Source organism: Mobula birostris, chromosome 11, assembly GCF_030028105.1.
Source record: "Mobula birostris isolate sMobBir1 chromosome 11, sMobBir1.hap1, whole genome shotgun sequence".
NCBI classification, from domain to species: Eukaryota; Metazoa; Chordata; class Chondrichthyes; order Myliobatiformes; family Myliobatidae; genus Mobula; species Mobula birostris.
The window spans coordinates 27131262-27148261 of record NC_092380.1 but is presented as its reverse complement, the minus strand read 5'-3'; the positions used below and the strand labels follow the sequence as shown (position 1 = coordinate 27148261).

The 17000-nt window shown below is 47.7% G+C and overlaps 1 protein-coding gene across 3 annotated transcripts in view; it reads right to left on the bottom strand.

Annotated features, from left to right (window-relative positions):
• Window positions 1-16529, bottom strand: part of LOC140205443 (liprin-alpha-3-like) — a 122495-nt gene extending 105966 nt beyond the window's left edge. For all 3 annotated transcript variants that reach the window (XM_072273048.1, XM_072273049.1, XM_072273050.1), the window contains exons 1-2: window positions 16401-16529; window positions 313-642 (exon numbers count right to left, since the gene is read on the bottom strand). In XM_072273048.1, the coding sequence (XP_072129149.1) occupies window positions 313-546 (234 nt within the window). In that variant the 5' untranslated portion in view covers window positions 547-642; window positions 16401-16529. The remainder of the gene's footprint in view (window positions 1-312; window positions 643-16400) is intronic.
• Between the last annotated feature and the right edge of the window lie 471 nt (window positions 16530-17000).

Here is a 17000-nt window from a genome sequence, read left to right as displayed (position 1 = left end):
TCCTCTGTGCACCAGTAACAAAAGATGTGTGCACGTGCACACTCATACATCTTAGAGAGAGGGAGCGTTGGTCACAGGATAAGGGGTTGGTCACTTAAGACTGAGATGCGCAGAAACTTCTTGTCTCAGAGTGAAGGAAATCTTGAATTATCTGCCCGTGGGAGTGGTGGTGTTCTGATTATTTAATGTAGAGGTGGATAAATCTTTGAAATGTGGAGAAATAGATGGTTGAGGAGCAAGCACTCAAGAGCTGAGGCCGACAATGATCAGCCACGATGTGTTTGTGTCAAGTTGCTAATAGGTGCGTCCTACCTGGGGCAAGGCGATGCTGAGCTGTCTCTGCAGTGACTCCTTCTCGTGGCCCAGCTCGCGCAGACGGAGCTGAGCACCGGACAAGCTCTCCTGGGTCTCCCTCAGACTTTCCAGTAGGCGTTCGCGCTCGTTCAGCATGTTCACCATCAGCTGCTCGAAGTTGGCGTCGTCCGACCCATACTGGGAGCCCCGGCGATTGTCCTCGTTTATGGTGGGCATCACCTCGCACATCATCTTGTCCAAGTTAGACCATTGGAAGCCCCGAGAGACAGCAGGACGGCGACCAGCGGCCAGAGGCTCGCAGGCAGCTCCTCAGGTCAAGATGGCGTGCTGCAAACAGAGGTAATGAGAAATCAGAGCCCCACGGTTAACACGGCCGGCCCACCCACAGCTCTGCCACGAGCAACACAGCCAACTGCCCACTTGGTCACAGAACAGAAACAGGCCCTACAGCCCATCTACTCCATGTCAACTATGGTGCTAACCCAGCTAGTCCCAACTTTCTGCTGAAATTCGACCCATATCCCTCTAAGCCTCTCTCCTCCATGTACGGTACTTGTCTAAGTGCTTCTTAAGTGATACTATTGTGCCTGCCCCAACCACTTCCTCTGGCAGCTCATTCCATATACTCACCTCCCTCTGCATGTAAAATGTTGCACCTCAGGCCCCCTTTAAATTTTTCCATTCTCACCCCAAGCACATGTACCCCTTAGTTAGATTCTCCTACCTTGGGGAAAAGATAGTTGCCACAAACAAGAGAAAATCTGGATCTCCCAGTGTCCACCCATTTTAAATTCCACTTCCCTTTCTGATATGTTCACCCATGACCTCCTTCACTGTCATGATGAGGCCACACTTGGGTTGAAGGAACAACACCTTGTATTCCATTTGGGTAGCCTCCAACCTGATGGCATGAACATCAATTTCTCTAACTTCCAGTCATGTCCCCCAACCCTACCTCTCTCCATTTCCCATCCCCTTTTCCCTCTCTCATCTCATCTCGCCAATCAACTTCCCAGCTCTTTACTTCATCCCTCCCCCTCCAGGTTTCACCCATCATCCTGTGAGTCCCTCTCCCCTCCCCCCACCTTTTAAATCTACTCCTCAGCTTCTTTTTTCCTCCAGTCCTGCCGCAGGGTTTTGGCCCAAGATGTCGACTGTACCTTTGTTCCCCCATAGATGCTGCCTGGCCTGCTGAGTTCCTCCAGCATTGAGTATGTTGCTCTACCATCCACTTTATCAATACTCCTCATAATTGGAAATACTTCTACAAAGTTGCTCCTCAATACCCCATGTTCCTTGGAATAAGAACCTAGCCTGGCTAACGTCTCCATATCACTCAAGCCCTCTAGTCCTGGCAACATTATAAATCTTTTCAGCAACATAATAAAACCATAAGACATAGGAGCAGAATTAGGCCATTTGGCCCATCAAGTCTGCTCTGTCATTCAAATCATGGCTGATCCTTTTACCCACTCCTCTGCTCCACTCCCAGCTTTCTCCCTGTAAACCTTGATGCCATGTCCAATCAAGAACCTATCAATCTCCGTCTTAAATACACCCAACGACCTGGCCTCCACAGATGGCTGTGGTAACAAATTCCACAAATTCATCACCCTCTGGCTAAAGAAATTTCTCCACATCTCTGTTCTAAATGGATACCCCTCTATCCTGAGGCTGTGCCCTCTTGTCCTAGATTCCCCCACCATGGGAAACATCCTTTCCACATCAACTCTGTCTAGGTCTTTCGACATTTGAAAGGTTTCAATGAGATCCCATCCTTCTAAATTCCAGTGACTACAGACCCAGAGCCATCAAACATTCCTCGTACGATAACCCTTTCATTCCCAGAATTATCCTTGTGACCTGCTCCTGGACCCTCTCCAATGCCAACACATCTTTTCTTAGATGAGGGGCCCAAACACTGTTCACAAGACTTGAGGTGCAGCCTCATCAGTGCCTTACAAAGCCTCAGCATCACATCCGTGCTCGTGTATTCAAGACCTCTGGAAATGAATGCTAATAAATAATGTCCCAACTCCTATATTTAGTACTAACTATGAGGGCCAGTGTGCTAAACTCCTTTTCCGCCACTGTCCACCAGTGATTGCACTTTCACCCCATCAACAATATTGCTTTTCTTCTACCCGTCAATACCCCACCTAGTTCTAGGAGAGTTTCTCTCTCCACAGATTCCACCTGACCTACTAAGTGCTTCCAGCATTTTCAGCTTTCATCATGAGAGATCAAGGAAGTCTTAAGTTAACAAGATGCTCAAGAAACTTGTCAAGCTTCAGAACATCTAACTGATGTTCTACCACTCTAGCCCCGTACATACAGAGAAATGGTTCAAGATGCAACTGGCCCAGAGTAGAACCTCCTACCCTGGCCCACTGTTTTCCAGCTTCCCTACACCTAGAGCGTCCAGGAAGGTCCTCAGAATTTCCTCTTTCTCCCGCAGGGGCTTTCCGTCATCGGCAAGGCCATTAACATTACCCCTGAGAAGTTTGTGAGGTTGAGGGTGAATAGTTTATGGCATCAATTACATTGGTGGGGTTGGACGTGGAAGCAAGTTCCCTCAATGTCCCTTGGAATAAAGCATCACCCCTGGGATGCGGGGATCGCCGGTGTTACCAGCATTTATTCCACTTCAAAAGCACGCAGAAAAAATTTACAAGGACGTTGTTGGGACTTGTGGACCTGAGTTATAGGGAAAGGTTGAATAGGTTAAGACTTTATGTCCTTGAGTGTAGAAAAATAAAGGGGAACCTATATGGGTATACAAATTTGAGGGGTACAGATTGGCTAAATGTAAGCAGGCATTTTCCCTCTCTGGTTGGGTGGGACTAAAACTAGAGGTCATTGGCTTAGGGTGTGACGAGAATACACATAAAATTAAGATGTTTGCTGGCCTGGGTTAGCATCAGTGACATCAGCAGTTGGTCTGTCACCTGTCCTCAGGGGAAGGAGAGATAAGGAACAATGGAGCGGCGTCTGGAGATGTGTAATGAAGGGACGGGAGAGAGAGCTGTCTGGAGCGGCTCCCCCTTTGAACCCTGAACTGTTTGAAGTGATGGATGGGCGATACCCCAGCAGGGGGATAAAAAGGGACAGGTTCGCTAAGGCGACACCCACGACACCCGAGGTAACGAGACCCTGGAAGCGGTGCGCCTTTCACGAGTCGGTGGGAAGTACCGGACCTTAAACGCACAGGGTGGAAAGGTACGATCAGCGGGAACCCGGTGTGTGTCCACCCTCACTTGGGTGCCAGGTTCACTGCAGAGGATCGACCGCATCTGGAGGAGGGGTCACAGTCGGTGACCTCAGGTGACATCACAAAGGACCCGCCCGGAAAGCTATTTGTGAGCAATATCGCCGGTCTGTGAGTGGAAGCCGTTTCTGAATGATCAGTCGTTCCCGTTCTCTCTCTCCCTCTCTCTCTCTCTCTCTCCCCCCCCACCACGTTGTCCATCGCCATGGCAACGATTACTGCAAACTGAACTACTAAATTGGACTGAACTTTGTGTCACTTTGAAACTGGTCATTTACCCCTAGACAACGATAGAGCTTGATTGATGCTGTTATCTTAATTCTGTGCACATGTGTGTTTATCATTGCTGAATTGTTGCATTTATTATCCTTTCGATTACTGTGTTGCTTGTTTCTTTAATAAAACTTTCTTAGTTCTAGTAATCCAGACTTCAACTGAGTGATCCATTTCTGCTGGTTTGGCAACCCAGTTACGGGGTATGTAACAAGGGTGAAAGGTGAAATATTTAAGAGGAACATGAGGGGGATCTTCTTCACTCAGAGCAACACTCACAACATGCTGGAGGAACTCAGCAGGTTGGGCAGCATCCGTGGAAAAGATTGGTCGATGTTTCGGGCCGGAACCCTTCGTCAGGACTGCAGGGGGAAGGGGCAGAGGCCCTATAAAGAAGGTGGGGGGAGGGTGGGAAGGAGAAGGCTGGTAGGTTCCAGGTGAAAAACCAGTAAGGGGAAAGATAAAGGGGTGGGGGAAGGGAGGCAGGGAGGTAATAGGCAGGAAAGGTGAAGAAAGAATAGGGGAAAACAATGGGTAGTAGAAGGAGGCGGAACCAAGAGGGAGGTGTTAGGCAGCTGAGGGAGGGTGCAGAGTGACATAGGGATAGGGGAAGGGAGGGGGAGGGAATTACCGGAAGTTGGAGAATTCTATGTTCATACCAAGGGGCTGGAGACTACCTAGACGGTATATGAGGTGTTGCTCCTCCAACCTGAGTTTAGCCTCATCATGGCAGTAGAGGAGGCCGTGTATGGACATATCTGAATGGGAGTGGGAAGCAGAGTTGAAGTGGGTGGCTACTGGGAGATCCTGTCTGTTTTGCGGACAGAGCGGAGGTGCTCGACGAAGCGGTCCCCCAATCTTCGTCGGGTTTCACTGATGTAGAGGAGGCCGCACTGGGAGCACTGGATGCAATAGATGACCCCAACAGACTGACAAGTGAAGTATTGCCTCACTTGGAAGTACTGTTTGGGGCCCTGAATGGTGGCAAGAGAGGAGGTGTAGGGACAGGTGTAGCACTTGCGCTTACAGGGATAAGTGCCGGGTAGGAGATCCGTGGGGAGGGACGTGTGGACCAGGGAGTCGCGGAGGGACCGAACCCTGCGGAAAGCAGAGAGGGGTGGAGAGGGAAAGATGTGCTTAGTGGTGGGGTCCTGTTGAAGATGGCGGAAGTTGTGGAGGACAATGTGTTGGATCTGGAGGCTGGTGGGGTGGTAGGTGAGGACAAGGGGAAACTCTGTCCCTGTTGTGGTGGCGGGAGGATGGGGTGAGGGCCGAAGTGCAGGAAATGGAGGAGATGCAGGTGAGGGCATCATTGATGACAGCAGAAGGGAAACCACAATTGTTAAAGAAAGAGGACATTTGAGATGTCCTGGAACGGAAAACCTCATCCTCAGAGCAGATGCGGCAGACACGGAGGAACTGGGAATAGGGAATGGCATTTTTGCATGTGGCGGGGTGGGAAGAGGTATATTTGAGGTAGTTATGTGAGTCAGTGGGCTTGTAGAAGATGTCAGTGGACAGTCCGTCTCCAGAGATGGAGACCGAGAGATCGAGGAAGGGGAGAGATGTGTCCGAGATAGACCAAGTGAATTTGAGGGCTGGGTGGATGTTATAAGTAAAGTTGATGAAATTGACGAGCTCAGCATGGGTGCAGGAAGAGTTTGGCGAGAGTGTAGATTGAGCCGTCACTGGCAGTGGTGGGTGCAAGTTTGACTGTAACATTTCAGAGAAGTTTAGAAAGGTGTTTGGATGGGAGGGGTATGGAGGGTATGTCCCAGGAGCAAGCGGATGGGACTAGTTTGGCATTGATGGGATGCACCTGAGGGACTGCTTCTCTGCTCACTTACTGAAATGGTTTACGGCAAGGTAAAGCGAGTGATTCCATCAAAGACAACAGTAGTCAAGGCCCAGGAGAGCGATCCAGATGGTTTATTCTTTTGCAATGGGTTATCCAACTTGTAAATCAACTTAGTTTTTTCTTGTACTCCCACAATCCTGACAGAGAATGGGGCACAGTGTTTCAGTGTGGTCCAATCAGAGGGTGGGAGGGGGGAACATTTCAGTGTGGTCCAATCAGGGGGTGGTGGTGGAGGGTAACACATTTCAGTGTGGTCCAACCAGAGGGTGGAACATTTCAGTGTGGTCCAATCAGAAGGTGGAACATTTCAGTGTGGTCCAACGAGAAAGCAAAGTACAATTGATGTCGTTTCTTATTGCCACGCAGTCCCTGTGGCAGTGGTGTTTTCCTTAAATGTTCTTTTCAACAGGGTTATTAAGCACAGCTCCCTTGAGTGATATACGGATCTGTATTCCTAAATGTTTTGATCCTTTCCCTCAAGGGAAATACTTCTCTCTCTAGGATTATGGGACTTGCTTACTCATCCTACTAAACCTGCAGCCTGCAAGGAAGGGAAGATGCCCACATGCACTCCAGACTGGCACCCTTTTCTGAGGAGTTTAGGGTTTTCAAACTAACAAGTCCTGCTTCTAACAAAACAGGGCAGCAAGGGAGAAGGGGATTTCTGCCTGGATATTTTCCAAATCACTGCTCGGTTTCTTTGCAAAATTCTCCGCAAGCCTCTGCAGTGAGCCTGCGAGGACAGTTCTGAAAACCTCCTGGTTATGCAACGTTCACCGGAAGCACACACATCCCACAAAGCTGTCACATGCAGGCCACAGAATTATCCTTCGTTACACAAAACCCACAGTCTAATACAATCCAACCACAAACAGCCACAGTGCAACCAAAGACTCAACCACACACACACACACACACACCAGGATCCCCTTGATTACAAAGCTCAGGAGCAGTCTTGCTACCATGGTACAGAGCACTGGTGAGACTACAGCTGGGGTACTCTGCATAGGTTTCGTATCTTTAAGGGGCGACATTCTTCCATTGGATGTAACACTGACAGTTCACTTCAAAATGTATTAACTGAATGACTCCAAGAACGCAAAATGTTTTGCATTGCACATTTTTCTTCTTAATGAATAAAGTTTATCTTTGAAATTAAAACTCAGACAGTTGACTCGGGTGAGCTCTGGTACAGAGAATTTAGGTTACAAGGAGCTTGAAGTCACTTCCGTTGAGAAGAGGATATCTTATTGAGGTGCATGAAGTTTGCAAAGTGCTGTGGAACTAAGGAGAGTTCTAAAGTTTGGGAAGATTTTAGCCCAACAGCTATGAATTTGTTGTGTACCAAGTGTGTATCAAGCTTCAAATTCCTTGGTGTCCACATTTCCCAGGATCTCACTTGGTCCCTGAACTCCTCCATCCTGATCAAAAAGGCACAACAGCGCCTTTATCTCCTGCGGAGCATCAAGAAAGCTCACCTCTGTCCCAGGATACTGACGGACTTTTACTGCTGTACCATTGAGAACATACTCACCAACTGCATCGCAGTGTGGTATGGCAATTGTCCTATATCAGACTGCAAAGCACTCCAGCCTGTGGTGAAAACTGCCCAGTGGATTATCAGCACCCAATTGCCCACCATTGAGAACATCTACCATAAACGCTGCCTGGGCAGGGCAAAAAGCATTATCAAGGATGCATCTCACCCTAACCATGGACTTTTTACTCTCCTCCCATCCGGTAGGCACTACAGGAGCCTCCGCTCCCGTACCAGCAGGCACAGGAAGAGCTTCTTCCCTGGGGCTGTGACCCTGCTGAACCTCACATCACAGCACTAAGCAGTATTGCACCCATATTGTACTGTCTCAGTACTTTTATATTTGTGTGCTGTAGCACTTACTTTTTATTCGCAGTTATTTTGTAAATAACACTATTCTTTGCATTTCTGGTCAGACGCTAACTGCATTTCATTGGTTTTGTATCTGTACTCGGCACAATGACAATAAAGTTGAATCTAATCTAATCTAATGTGGCCCAGTCTACTTATATTCAAGGACCAAATGCAACATCAGGCAGAAGTCACATACACAAATCATGTTACTGGGCCTGGGGGCAGGGAGATAGCAGACTGACCATCAAGGCTAGGAGAGATTGCCAGCAAAACCCTGGCCTGAAGATTGGGGTACAGGAAGTGGATGGGGAAAATATTCTTGGAGAAATTTGCTATCAGCTTGAGTACTGGAGGAGGAGAGGGCTGTTTGGAATCTGACCCATTTTTTTCCCCTGCATCAAATACTCGAAACAATGTGTGATGTGAGTGTGGAAGAAAAGCAAGAGCTCTTCTCCCTTCCCATGCTGTTTACCATTTATGCAGCAGTTTGGCAAATTAGCCCCATTGGGAACTTTTAACAAATCTATCCTTTGGGAGTTTGTCAAGGCAAAACAATAAAAATAAGCACAAACTTAAACATCAATGGACGCAAAATTTAATATCAAATCATTTTTAACTGACTCAACCTACCCATCTCTGGTCTTGTCTCAGAAAGAGCGGCACGGACTAGAAGGGCCGACATGGCCTGTTTCCGTGCTGTAATTGTAATATGGTTATAATGCTGCCATCTTTGATATTTGCTGTTACATATGGGCATTGGGGAAGAGACAGTTGTGACACTTCTGGAGGAAGGCTCAGGGCCACCAAGATCATTCACTGGGCCAACAGCGATGGAGGGGGAGATCCCAACTGCTGCCCATCACCAGTGCAAGGGAGCGATCGGTCAAGGAAGCTGGGGGATCAGGATGGAGTTGAGAGCAGCTGACTGAACGGCAGTACATTCTGAGAAGGCATGTTAGCCACTAATGTTGGTCACTGGCAGAAGGGTGAGAACTTGGCAGAGGGTGAGAACTCGGCAGAGGGCAATCCATGCAAAGGCTCTGGAATTGGAAGAGATTTCACCAGGCATCCCAGGCCTTCCATCTCCTCGACTCCACCACTAAATGAACACAACACCCTTTGGTTTCAGGGTGCAGCATTCTGTGGGTGATGCACAAGGCGAGGGTGGGTACAACTCTGAGCAATGCTTAATCCAAATGATGACTGGGCCGTAGGAACCCCCACAGCTACACAGGAACAATAGCACCAGAGACAATGGACCAGACACCTACCAAGCCCATCTGTGTTTGAACAAATGAAGAATGGAGATATGGGGCAAGCATGGAAAAGAGAGAGGAAAGCCAAGGATGATAGCTCAGTGTTAGAGCAGGATGCCATGGTGTTTCACGGAGTCCTTGGAAGACAGCCCCAAGTTCGTGCACCTCCAGCTGGGGAGGGGACATCTTCACACAAGTCCATTGCAGATGCCCAGTCATTAACTTTCCTCTCTCGGCACAAGATGTTTCTTCAGCCTTATCTGGGGAGAGGGAGCTTCCTCACACCTAGTTCACAGTATTCCCATCCCGCCAAACCCGAACAAAAGCAGGATACCAGCACCGTATCCTAACATCTGCCAGGTTTTATAGTGACCAGGTTCAGTAAAGTTCAACAAGGAACAGGAAGGTAGAAGAAACGGAGGAAATGGGCAAACGCAGCCAGAGATGGAGATGTTAATGGACCACCTGGCACACACAGTGGTGAGCAGAAAGGGCTGGCCACCAGCAAACAGTTCCAAGGATACAGTTCCAAACTCATCTGGCACCTTGGTTGGAAAGTGATGATGTAACACAGTGACATACACGCCAAAGACTGACCCCAAGCCTCCACACCCTTCGGTGCTCCTAGCCAGGCTGTTTTCAGCTAGCCTCATGAAATGTGCTGACACAGGGCGTTTACTTTTTCTCAGCTGCTTGGTAGGTGAAGTTTCTCCTCAACCTCTCTCGAACTCTCGCTGCTCCACTCTCGGTTGAGTCAGAGTCAGACAGCACGGAAGCAGATCCTTTGGTCCAACTGGTCTATGAAAACCAAAGCATCAATCTGAGCTACTTCCATTTGCCTGCATTTGGCCCCCATCCCTCTAAACCAGGGGTTCCCAACCGTCTTTAGGCCATGGACCAATACCATTAAGCAAGGGGTCCATGGACCCAGGTTGAGAAATCCTGCTCTAAACCTTTCCTATCCTAATATCTTTTGAACTTCGTAATTTTACCTGACTCTACCACCTCCTCTGGCCAGTCATTGCAAAAACTCACCTCCCTCTATGTAACGCTGTTGCCTCTCAAAGTAGCCTTCAAGTCTTTTCCCTCTTACCTGTGCCTTCTGGTTGTAAGCATCCCCTTACCCCGGGACTGTAAGATATAGGAGCAGAAGTAGGCCATTCAGCCCATCAAGTCTGTTCTGCCATTCAATCATGGGCTGATCCAATTCTTCCAGTTATCCCCACCCCCCGCCTTCTCCCCATACCGTTTGATGCCCTGGCTAATCAAGAACCAATCTATTTCTGTCTTAAATACACCCAATGACTTGGCCTCCACAGCCACTTGTGGCAACGAATTCCACAGATTTGCCACCCTCTGACTAAAGTAATTTCTCTGCATCCTTGTTCTAAAGGGACGTCCTTCAATCCTGAAGTCATGTCCTCTTGTCCTAGACTCCCCTACCATGGGAAATAACTTTGCCATATCTAATCTGTTCAGGCCTTTTAACATTTGGAATGTTTCTATGAGATTCCCCCCACCGCCCCCATTCTCCTGAGTTCGTTTGAATGTTCTGCCATCCTCCCCTGTGCAGGGCAGAATTCAAGCTTTTTGCATCTTCCTTGAGACCCTCCATTGATCAGGGTGGACCATGGATACTGAGTCCTGGCTGTCCACGTGATACGCAGGCCTGGGAAGTACAACATTGAGAACAAGCTGTTGCCCATTTCTCAGGCTCCCCTTCTCTGCACAGCTGATAAATTCAAAGGAACTGCAGAGACCGATACAGTTTAGCACCAGCGACATCGCAGGAGTTGCCAGTCAGCATTGAACTCAATGTAGGACTGGCTTAGGGATTCAGCTCCAGATTTCCCCTTCAGGGTTTATTCCTGAAGTCTTCTCCAGGAGCGGGCATAGCCGCAAAGCAGCGGAGTTTGACGTCAGAGTTTTCCTTCCCCTAGACGAGCTGTGAGTCATGGCTGATGAGCTCAATCTGGTTTTAAGACACCGGTAACCTCCCTTTGTCCCTTCTCCTGTCAGTAGAAACAGTTCTACCAACTCAAACATCTCCCAGCATCTGAGAAAACCATCTCTGCTATACTTTCAACTGCCCTTATTTTATCAATGGACTGTCATTTCTTCAGGTATATAAAGTGTAAAAGAGAAGCAAGTGTAGATATCGGACCACTGGAAAATGATGCTGGAGAGGCAGAAATGGTGGATGAACTGAATATGTATTTTACATCGACTTTCACTGTGGAAGACACTCGCAATATGCTGGAAGTCAGGGGCAGAAGTGTGTGGGTGTGGGTGTGGGTGTGTGAAGTTGCCATTACAAGGGAGAAGGTTCTCGGGAAACTGAAAGGTCTAAAGATAGTCACACTACCTGCACAAGGTAGTATACACTCTGGGTTCGAAAAGAGGTTGCTGAAAAGATTGTGGAGGCATTAGTAATGATCTTTCAAGACTCAATTGATTCTGGCATGGTTCCTGAGGACTGGAAAATTGCAACGTCTTTGAGGCACATGGTAAAATAGGCCAAAGTCACCATGGTTTCCTTAAAGGAAAATCTTGCCTGACAAATCTGTTGGAATTCTTTGAAGAAATAACAAGCAGGATAGACAAAGGAGAATCAGTTGATGTGTGTACTTGGATTTTCAGAAGCCCTTTGAACAGGCGCCACACACGCAAGGCTGCTTAACAAGTTAAGAGTCCATAGTATTACAGGAAAGATACCACCATAGATAGAGCACTGGCTGATTGGCAGGAGGCAAAGATTAGGAATAAAGAGAGCCTTTTCCGGTTGGCTGCCAGTGTTCTACAAGGGTCTGTATTGGGACTGCTGCTTTTTACGTTATATGTCAATGATTTCAACAACAGAATTGACGGCTTTGTATCCAGATTTGTGAATGATACAAAGATCAGTGGAGGGGCAGGTAGTGCTGAGGAACCAGAGGCACTACAGAAGGACTTAGATTAGGAGAATGGGCAAGGAAACAGCAGATGAAAGTGTTCAGGAAGTGCATGGTCATGCACCTAGGTAAAAGAAATAAAAGCATAGACTGTTTTCTAAATGGAGAGAAAATTCAAAAATCTGAGGTGCAAAGGGACTTGGGAGTTCTCATGCATGATTCCCTAAGGGTTAACTTGTGGTTGAGCTGGTGCTGAGGAAGGAAAATGTGATGTTAGCATTCATTTCGAGAGGACTAGGATATAAAAGCAAGGATGTAATGTTGAGGCTTTATAAAGCACTGGTGAGGCCTCACTTGGAGCATTGTAGGCAGTTTTAGGCCCCTTATTTCAGAATTATTGCTGATATTGGAGAGGGTTCAAAGGAGGTTCATGAAAATGATTCCGGGATTGAAAGGCTTTTCATATGAGAAGCATTTGATGGTTCTGGGCCTCTACTCACTGGAATTCAGAAGAATGAGAGGGGACCTCATTGAAACCTATCGAATGTTGAAAGGCATCAATAGAGAGGATGCCTCCTATGGTGGGGAGTCTAAGACCAGAGGACAGAGCTTCAGAATAGAGGTACATCCTTTTAGAACAAAGATGAGAAGGGATTTCTTGAGCCAGAGAGTGCCGAGTCTGTGGAATTCATTGCCACAGGCAGTTGTAGCGGCCAAGTCACTGGGTATATTGAAGGCAGAGGTAGAAAAGTTCTTGATTAGTCAGGGTGTGAAGGGATACAGGGAGAAGGTAGGAAACTGGGGCTGAGACAGGAAAAGGATCAGCCATGATGAAATGGGCCAAACGGCCTAATCCTGCTCATATATCTTATGGTCTTATTTACACGTCACAAGATGCACCAAACCAAATTACATCTATCAGTGTAGAAACTGCCCTTCGCCCCACCCAGTACGTGCAGACTGTGAACCACGCTCATATGCTAATTCCAATCTATCAGCTCTCCTAGATTCTACGCCTCACCTACACACTAGGGACAGTTTGCAGCCACCAATTAACCCAGCAACATCAACACCGCGCCCATAGGAAACCCAAAAGGTCACAGGGAGAACATGCCAATTCCAGTGTTGGCACCCGAGTTTGGCATTGAACCCATGTCCCTAGCGCTGAGAGGTAGTGGCTCTACCAGCTATACAACAGTACTACCCCAAAGCTAAGTAACATGAAATCTACATTTAAGTACTTAATGAATGAAGCTACCCAGGACTGCATAATGCTTCACAAATGCAAGACTGCAGAAATTAAGTTGGTGCTGCTCTCTGGAATACTGGAGATTGGTACAATTACTGTGCTGAATAATAGAAATTGTTGTCTGTAGGCAGAACCGTCTGCATCCAAGCAGAGGGCAGATGCAAGTAGGAGGTGATACATAGAAATAAATGTGTTGTCCGCGGCACATGGGCGAAGCATGAAGATCTGACTGCTCTCCCAATGAGCTACCAGGACAGATCTAGCCTCACTCCCTGTGGAGGGGAAGACAAGTTCATGGGGCGGGGTGGTGAGGAGGCTGTGCAGGGTAGGTCACAAGTAATACAGCCAAATGTGCAGAGTTTCACAAGCGGTCCATCAACATATAGTCCTGCCCATGGTGAGCTGGTCTCCAGGAAGGAGACAGGTCTCCTGCCATGTTGGAAAGGGCAGCAATGTTTATCCTTGTTTCTATTGCTGCATGGAGGGTGGGTGTGGGTGTGATTCTGTGTTTAATGGGGAGGGAGGGAATCATGATGTTGGAAACACTCTGCAGGTCAGACATCTAGAAGGGAAACAGAGCTAATGTTCAAGGCCACCCAGTCCCGAGGAAGAATCTTCAGCCCGAATCTTCCATAGACGTGGCCTGACCCGAGAGTAGTTCCAGCATTTTTCTCTTTGTGTTTGCTGGGTCCAGCATCAAATGGGCCAAGTCTCAGAAGAGACTATGGCACTGACATCCAAGAGGGCAGATGCAACCCAGAACAGGGAGCTGCTGCTCAGAGTGGGTGGGTGCCAGGGATACATCAACACAAGAGAACACCACCTCATTGGAATGAGGAAGCACATGGATGAGAAAGGGTTGACCGTGGAAGAGGCTGCAACACCATCTCCTGCATCTAGTGTGCTCCATCCCTCCGAACGCGAGGAATGAGGTGAACGCTCGAGGTAGCCGTGTCAAATCCAGAACTTGCCAGCTTCCCTGGACACACGAGTCACAGGAGTAGCCACATACAAAGTGTGCAGCAGAGCAGTCAGCAAACCTAACATTTCATCCCAGCCAATCCAGAGCAGCAACTTAGCACTGCTGCAGGAGACACCGCTGCTAGTTATTGTCAGAATCATAATTCAATACCTAGTTAACATCACTAGTGCTCAATGATGAACCTGTGAGGAATGTCAGGTCAAGGTCTAATATGGTGTAAACATATCATTTGAGGAATGTCAGATCAAGATTTAACCTGACCAAGTAAATATAGTGTAAACACATCATCAGGGAAAAGTCAGATCAAGATCTAACCTAGCCAGGTAAATAGGCAGATTCCAACAAGTAACACAGATGTAACTTCGTCAGGAGACGGACATGGAGTTGGAGCTCCTACCACCCCACCACTCCCTAGAGATAAAGACAAGCAATATACTGTCTATGTACTCCTTCAGTCAAGATGAACAGATTAACCATTAACAGAGAAGAACCAGGCAGAGTAAGGCACACAAAATGCTGGAGGAACTCAGCAGCTCATGCAGCATCTCTGGAAAGGAACAGAGTGGACATTTTGGGTTGAGGCATACTGATGAAGGGTGTCAACCAGAAATTTTGACTCTGTTCCTTTCCAGATATGCCGCCTGACCTGCTGAGATCCTCCAGCATTTAGTGCGCTTTACTCTGGATTTTCGGCGTCTGCAGAATCTCTGGTGCTTATGAGAAACAAGCCGTCAGCTATGATGGCACTGTACTGAACTGCTGGCCAGGAGACAGGTTCAACTTCCCTGGAGGACATCCCCTACTTGGACAGGTTCGTGGGTCATTTGGAGTCCACACAGGTGAGCTGAATAATGCCAGCTCATCCCCCACGTCTATCCCATTGTAGTGTCCCCGAGTGGGAGCAGGTACCGCACAACAAGCTTCCTACTGAGAAAGTGGCCTTGGGGTCGTGGTGCACAGGAACACCCACCCACTGGAAACTGTCTTCCCGTTTTCTATACAAGATGTTAATTAAAAGTAATTAACCAGCCACTGATAAATTTCAATAATACATTTTTTTTACAGAATGACATTTGTCATAAAGTAACAGTCCACTGGGGTGTAACTCCTGAGTACAGGGTGATCAGCCCCACACATGATACGTGCACATATATGAACACACGTTTCCATTACGTTACGAATGCTCGCCTCCAAAAGCGACGGGGCACGAGGTCTGGCATAGGTCAGCCGACGGAATACACGGGCACACCACCCACAGGACTACGGACTTCACCGATCACAATCTGCCGGCTTCTCACCGCAGAGTTGTCCCCGAAGCACCATTCGGACAAGCACAGCACTCGCTTTTCTGTCCGTCCCACAATCGCGGTTATTAGCGGCGATCATTGACACAAGCTCGCCGCAGCCACCGAGACGAAAGCAAAGACACAGATTCGGAAATAGAGAATCGATTCTGTTTTGCATAAACGCTGCATTTTTAAGAGAACGGAGCCGTATCACAAGCCAGTAATGGAGACAAGTCCGTCTTACGGAAACGTTTATAAATCACTGAGGTGGCCAAGGCGGATCAGGAAATACAGGTATTAGACAAATAACGCTGCATATTTAAATATTTTAAGTACAGAGGCAAAGACAGACACCTTTCCCCACAGACCTCCCCTCATCAGTGAAACCCGGCATCCCTTTATAAGGACTGGACTAATTTTATTTTGGTGCACAGATCACACAGGAACCCACAGCCCAGTCCATCCTCACAATGACAGAAATTCGGTTGGAAAAATTACAGGGTGTATGTTTTTTAAAAAATGCAACACCGTTTTATTGCACCTCGCACATTTTTTTTTGGTAAAAATTAGGTTATTTGTAGCCGTCATGTGTAAAACACACAGATGGAGAGAATGAAACTCGCAGTTTTTAAAAATCATAACCCAAAGCCATCAATAATTTCAAGAAGGCACAAAGGTTACATTTGGTTCTGTTGACTATAGTTGAGTCTGATAAAATACAATATGCGTTTGATAGTGATGCTCTCTCTCTCCTCGCCCTCCTATGGAAGAAGCAGGCATCCGGTTCTTAGCCCCACAAATCACTATAACACCCCCCCCCCATATCACGATGAACGCATCACCCCAGAAGCGGGCTGGCGGAGGGAGGGAAAGATTGAAACAAATTGAAAGGCATACACAACCCCACATTTTCCAGAAACTCCTCGCACTTTCCTACACGTTTCTTTTATTTCATGCGGATAGAGGGGTTGAAATGCAATCGCGCTCATGATGGGCACACTGTGGAGATCTCAGCAACAAACGAATGCAAGCTAAATAACCACAGCTGATAGTGTTTGCAATACATTCCAATTAAACCGGTAAACGTTTACAGCGCAAAGCTTATTTTAATTGTATATAACACATACTCACATTTGCAAGCCGGGCTCCCAGCTTCTCGTCCTCTCCTGATTCCCCCCGTTCTCACTTTACCTCTGCATTCCTCTCCAAAGGTCCTTTCACTTTAAAGAGAAGGGGGATGCAAAAGCAGCTAAAATTAAACTCCCCCTCCCATAAAAAAAGAATGAAATGCCTCTCACTCATCCACTACTTCCCATTGAAAAAAAGGGAGCCAAGGTTCCCAGAATCCGTCCCTGCAACTCCCGCCCACTTTCACTCCAAAGGAAAATTAGTTGGAGCCATTTCTGCTCAGACTCGAATACCCGGCTGTCAATCACACCGATTGACAGTGGAATCGTCCAATCGCGACTGGAGTCGCTGCTATTCCCCGGCCAGCACTGCAGAGGCAGGAGAGCCAGAGGGCGGGGACGAGACTGATTGACGACAATGTAAGCCTATGGAGTGGGTGGGAACGGGCGCCTCCAGCCATTGAGAACTGAGCTGGGAAGGGACTTCTATAGGGATGATGTCATGCTAAAGTGTGTGATGTCATTCCAGGGTTGGGCCAGGTGCGGTAACCTGGGGTAAATGAAAACTCAAATTCCTGCAGTCTCTCATTGCCTTGATACCTTG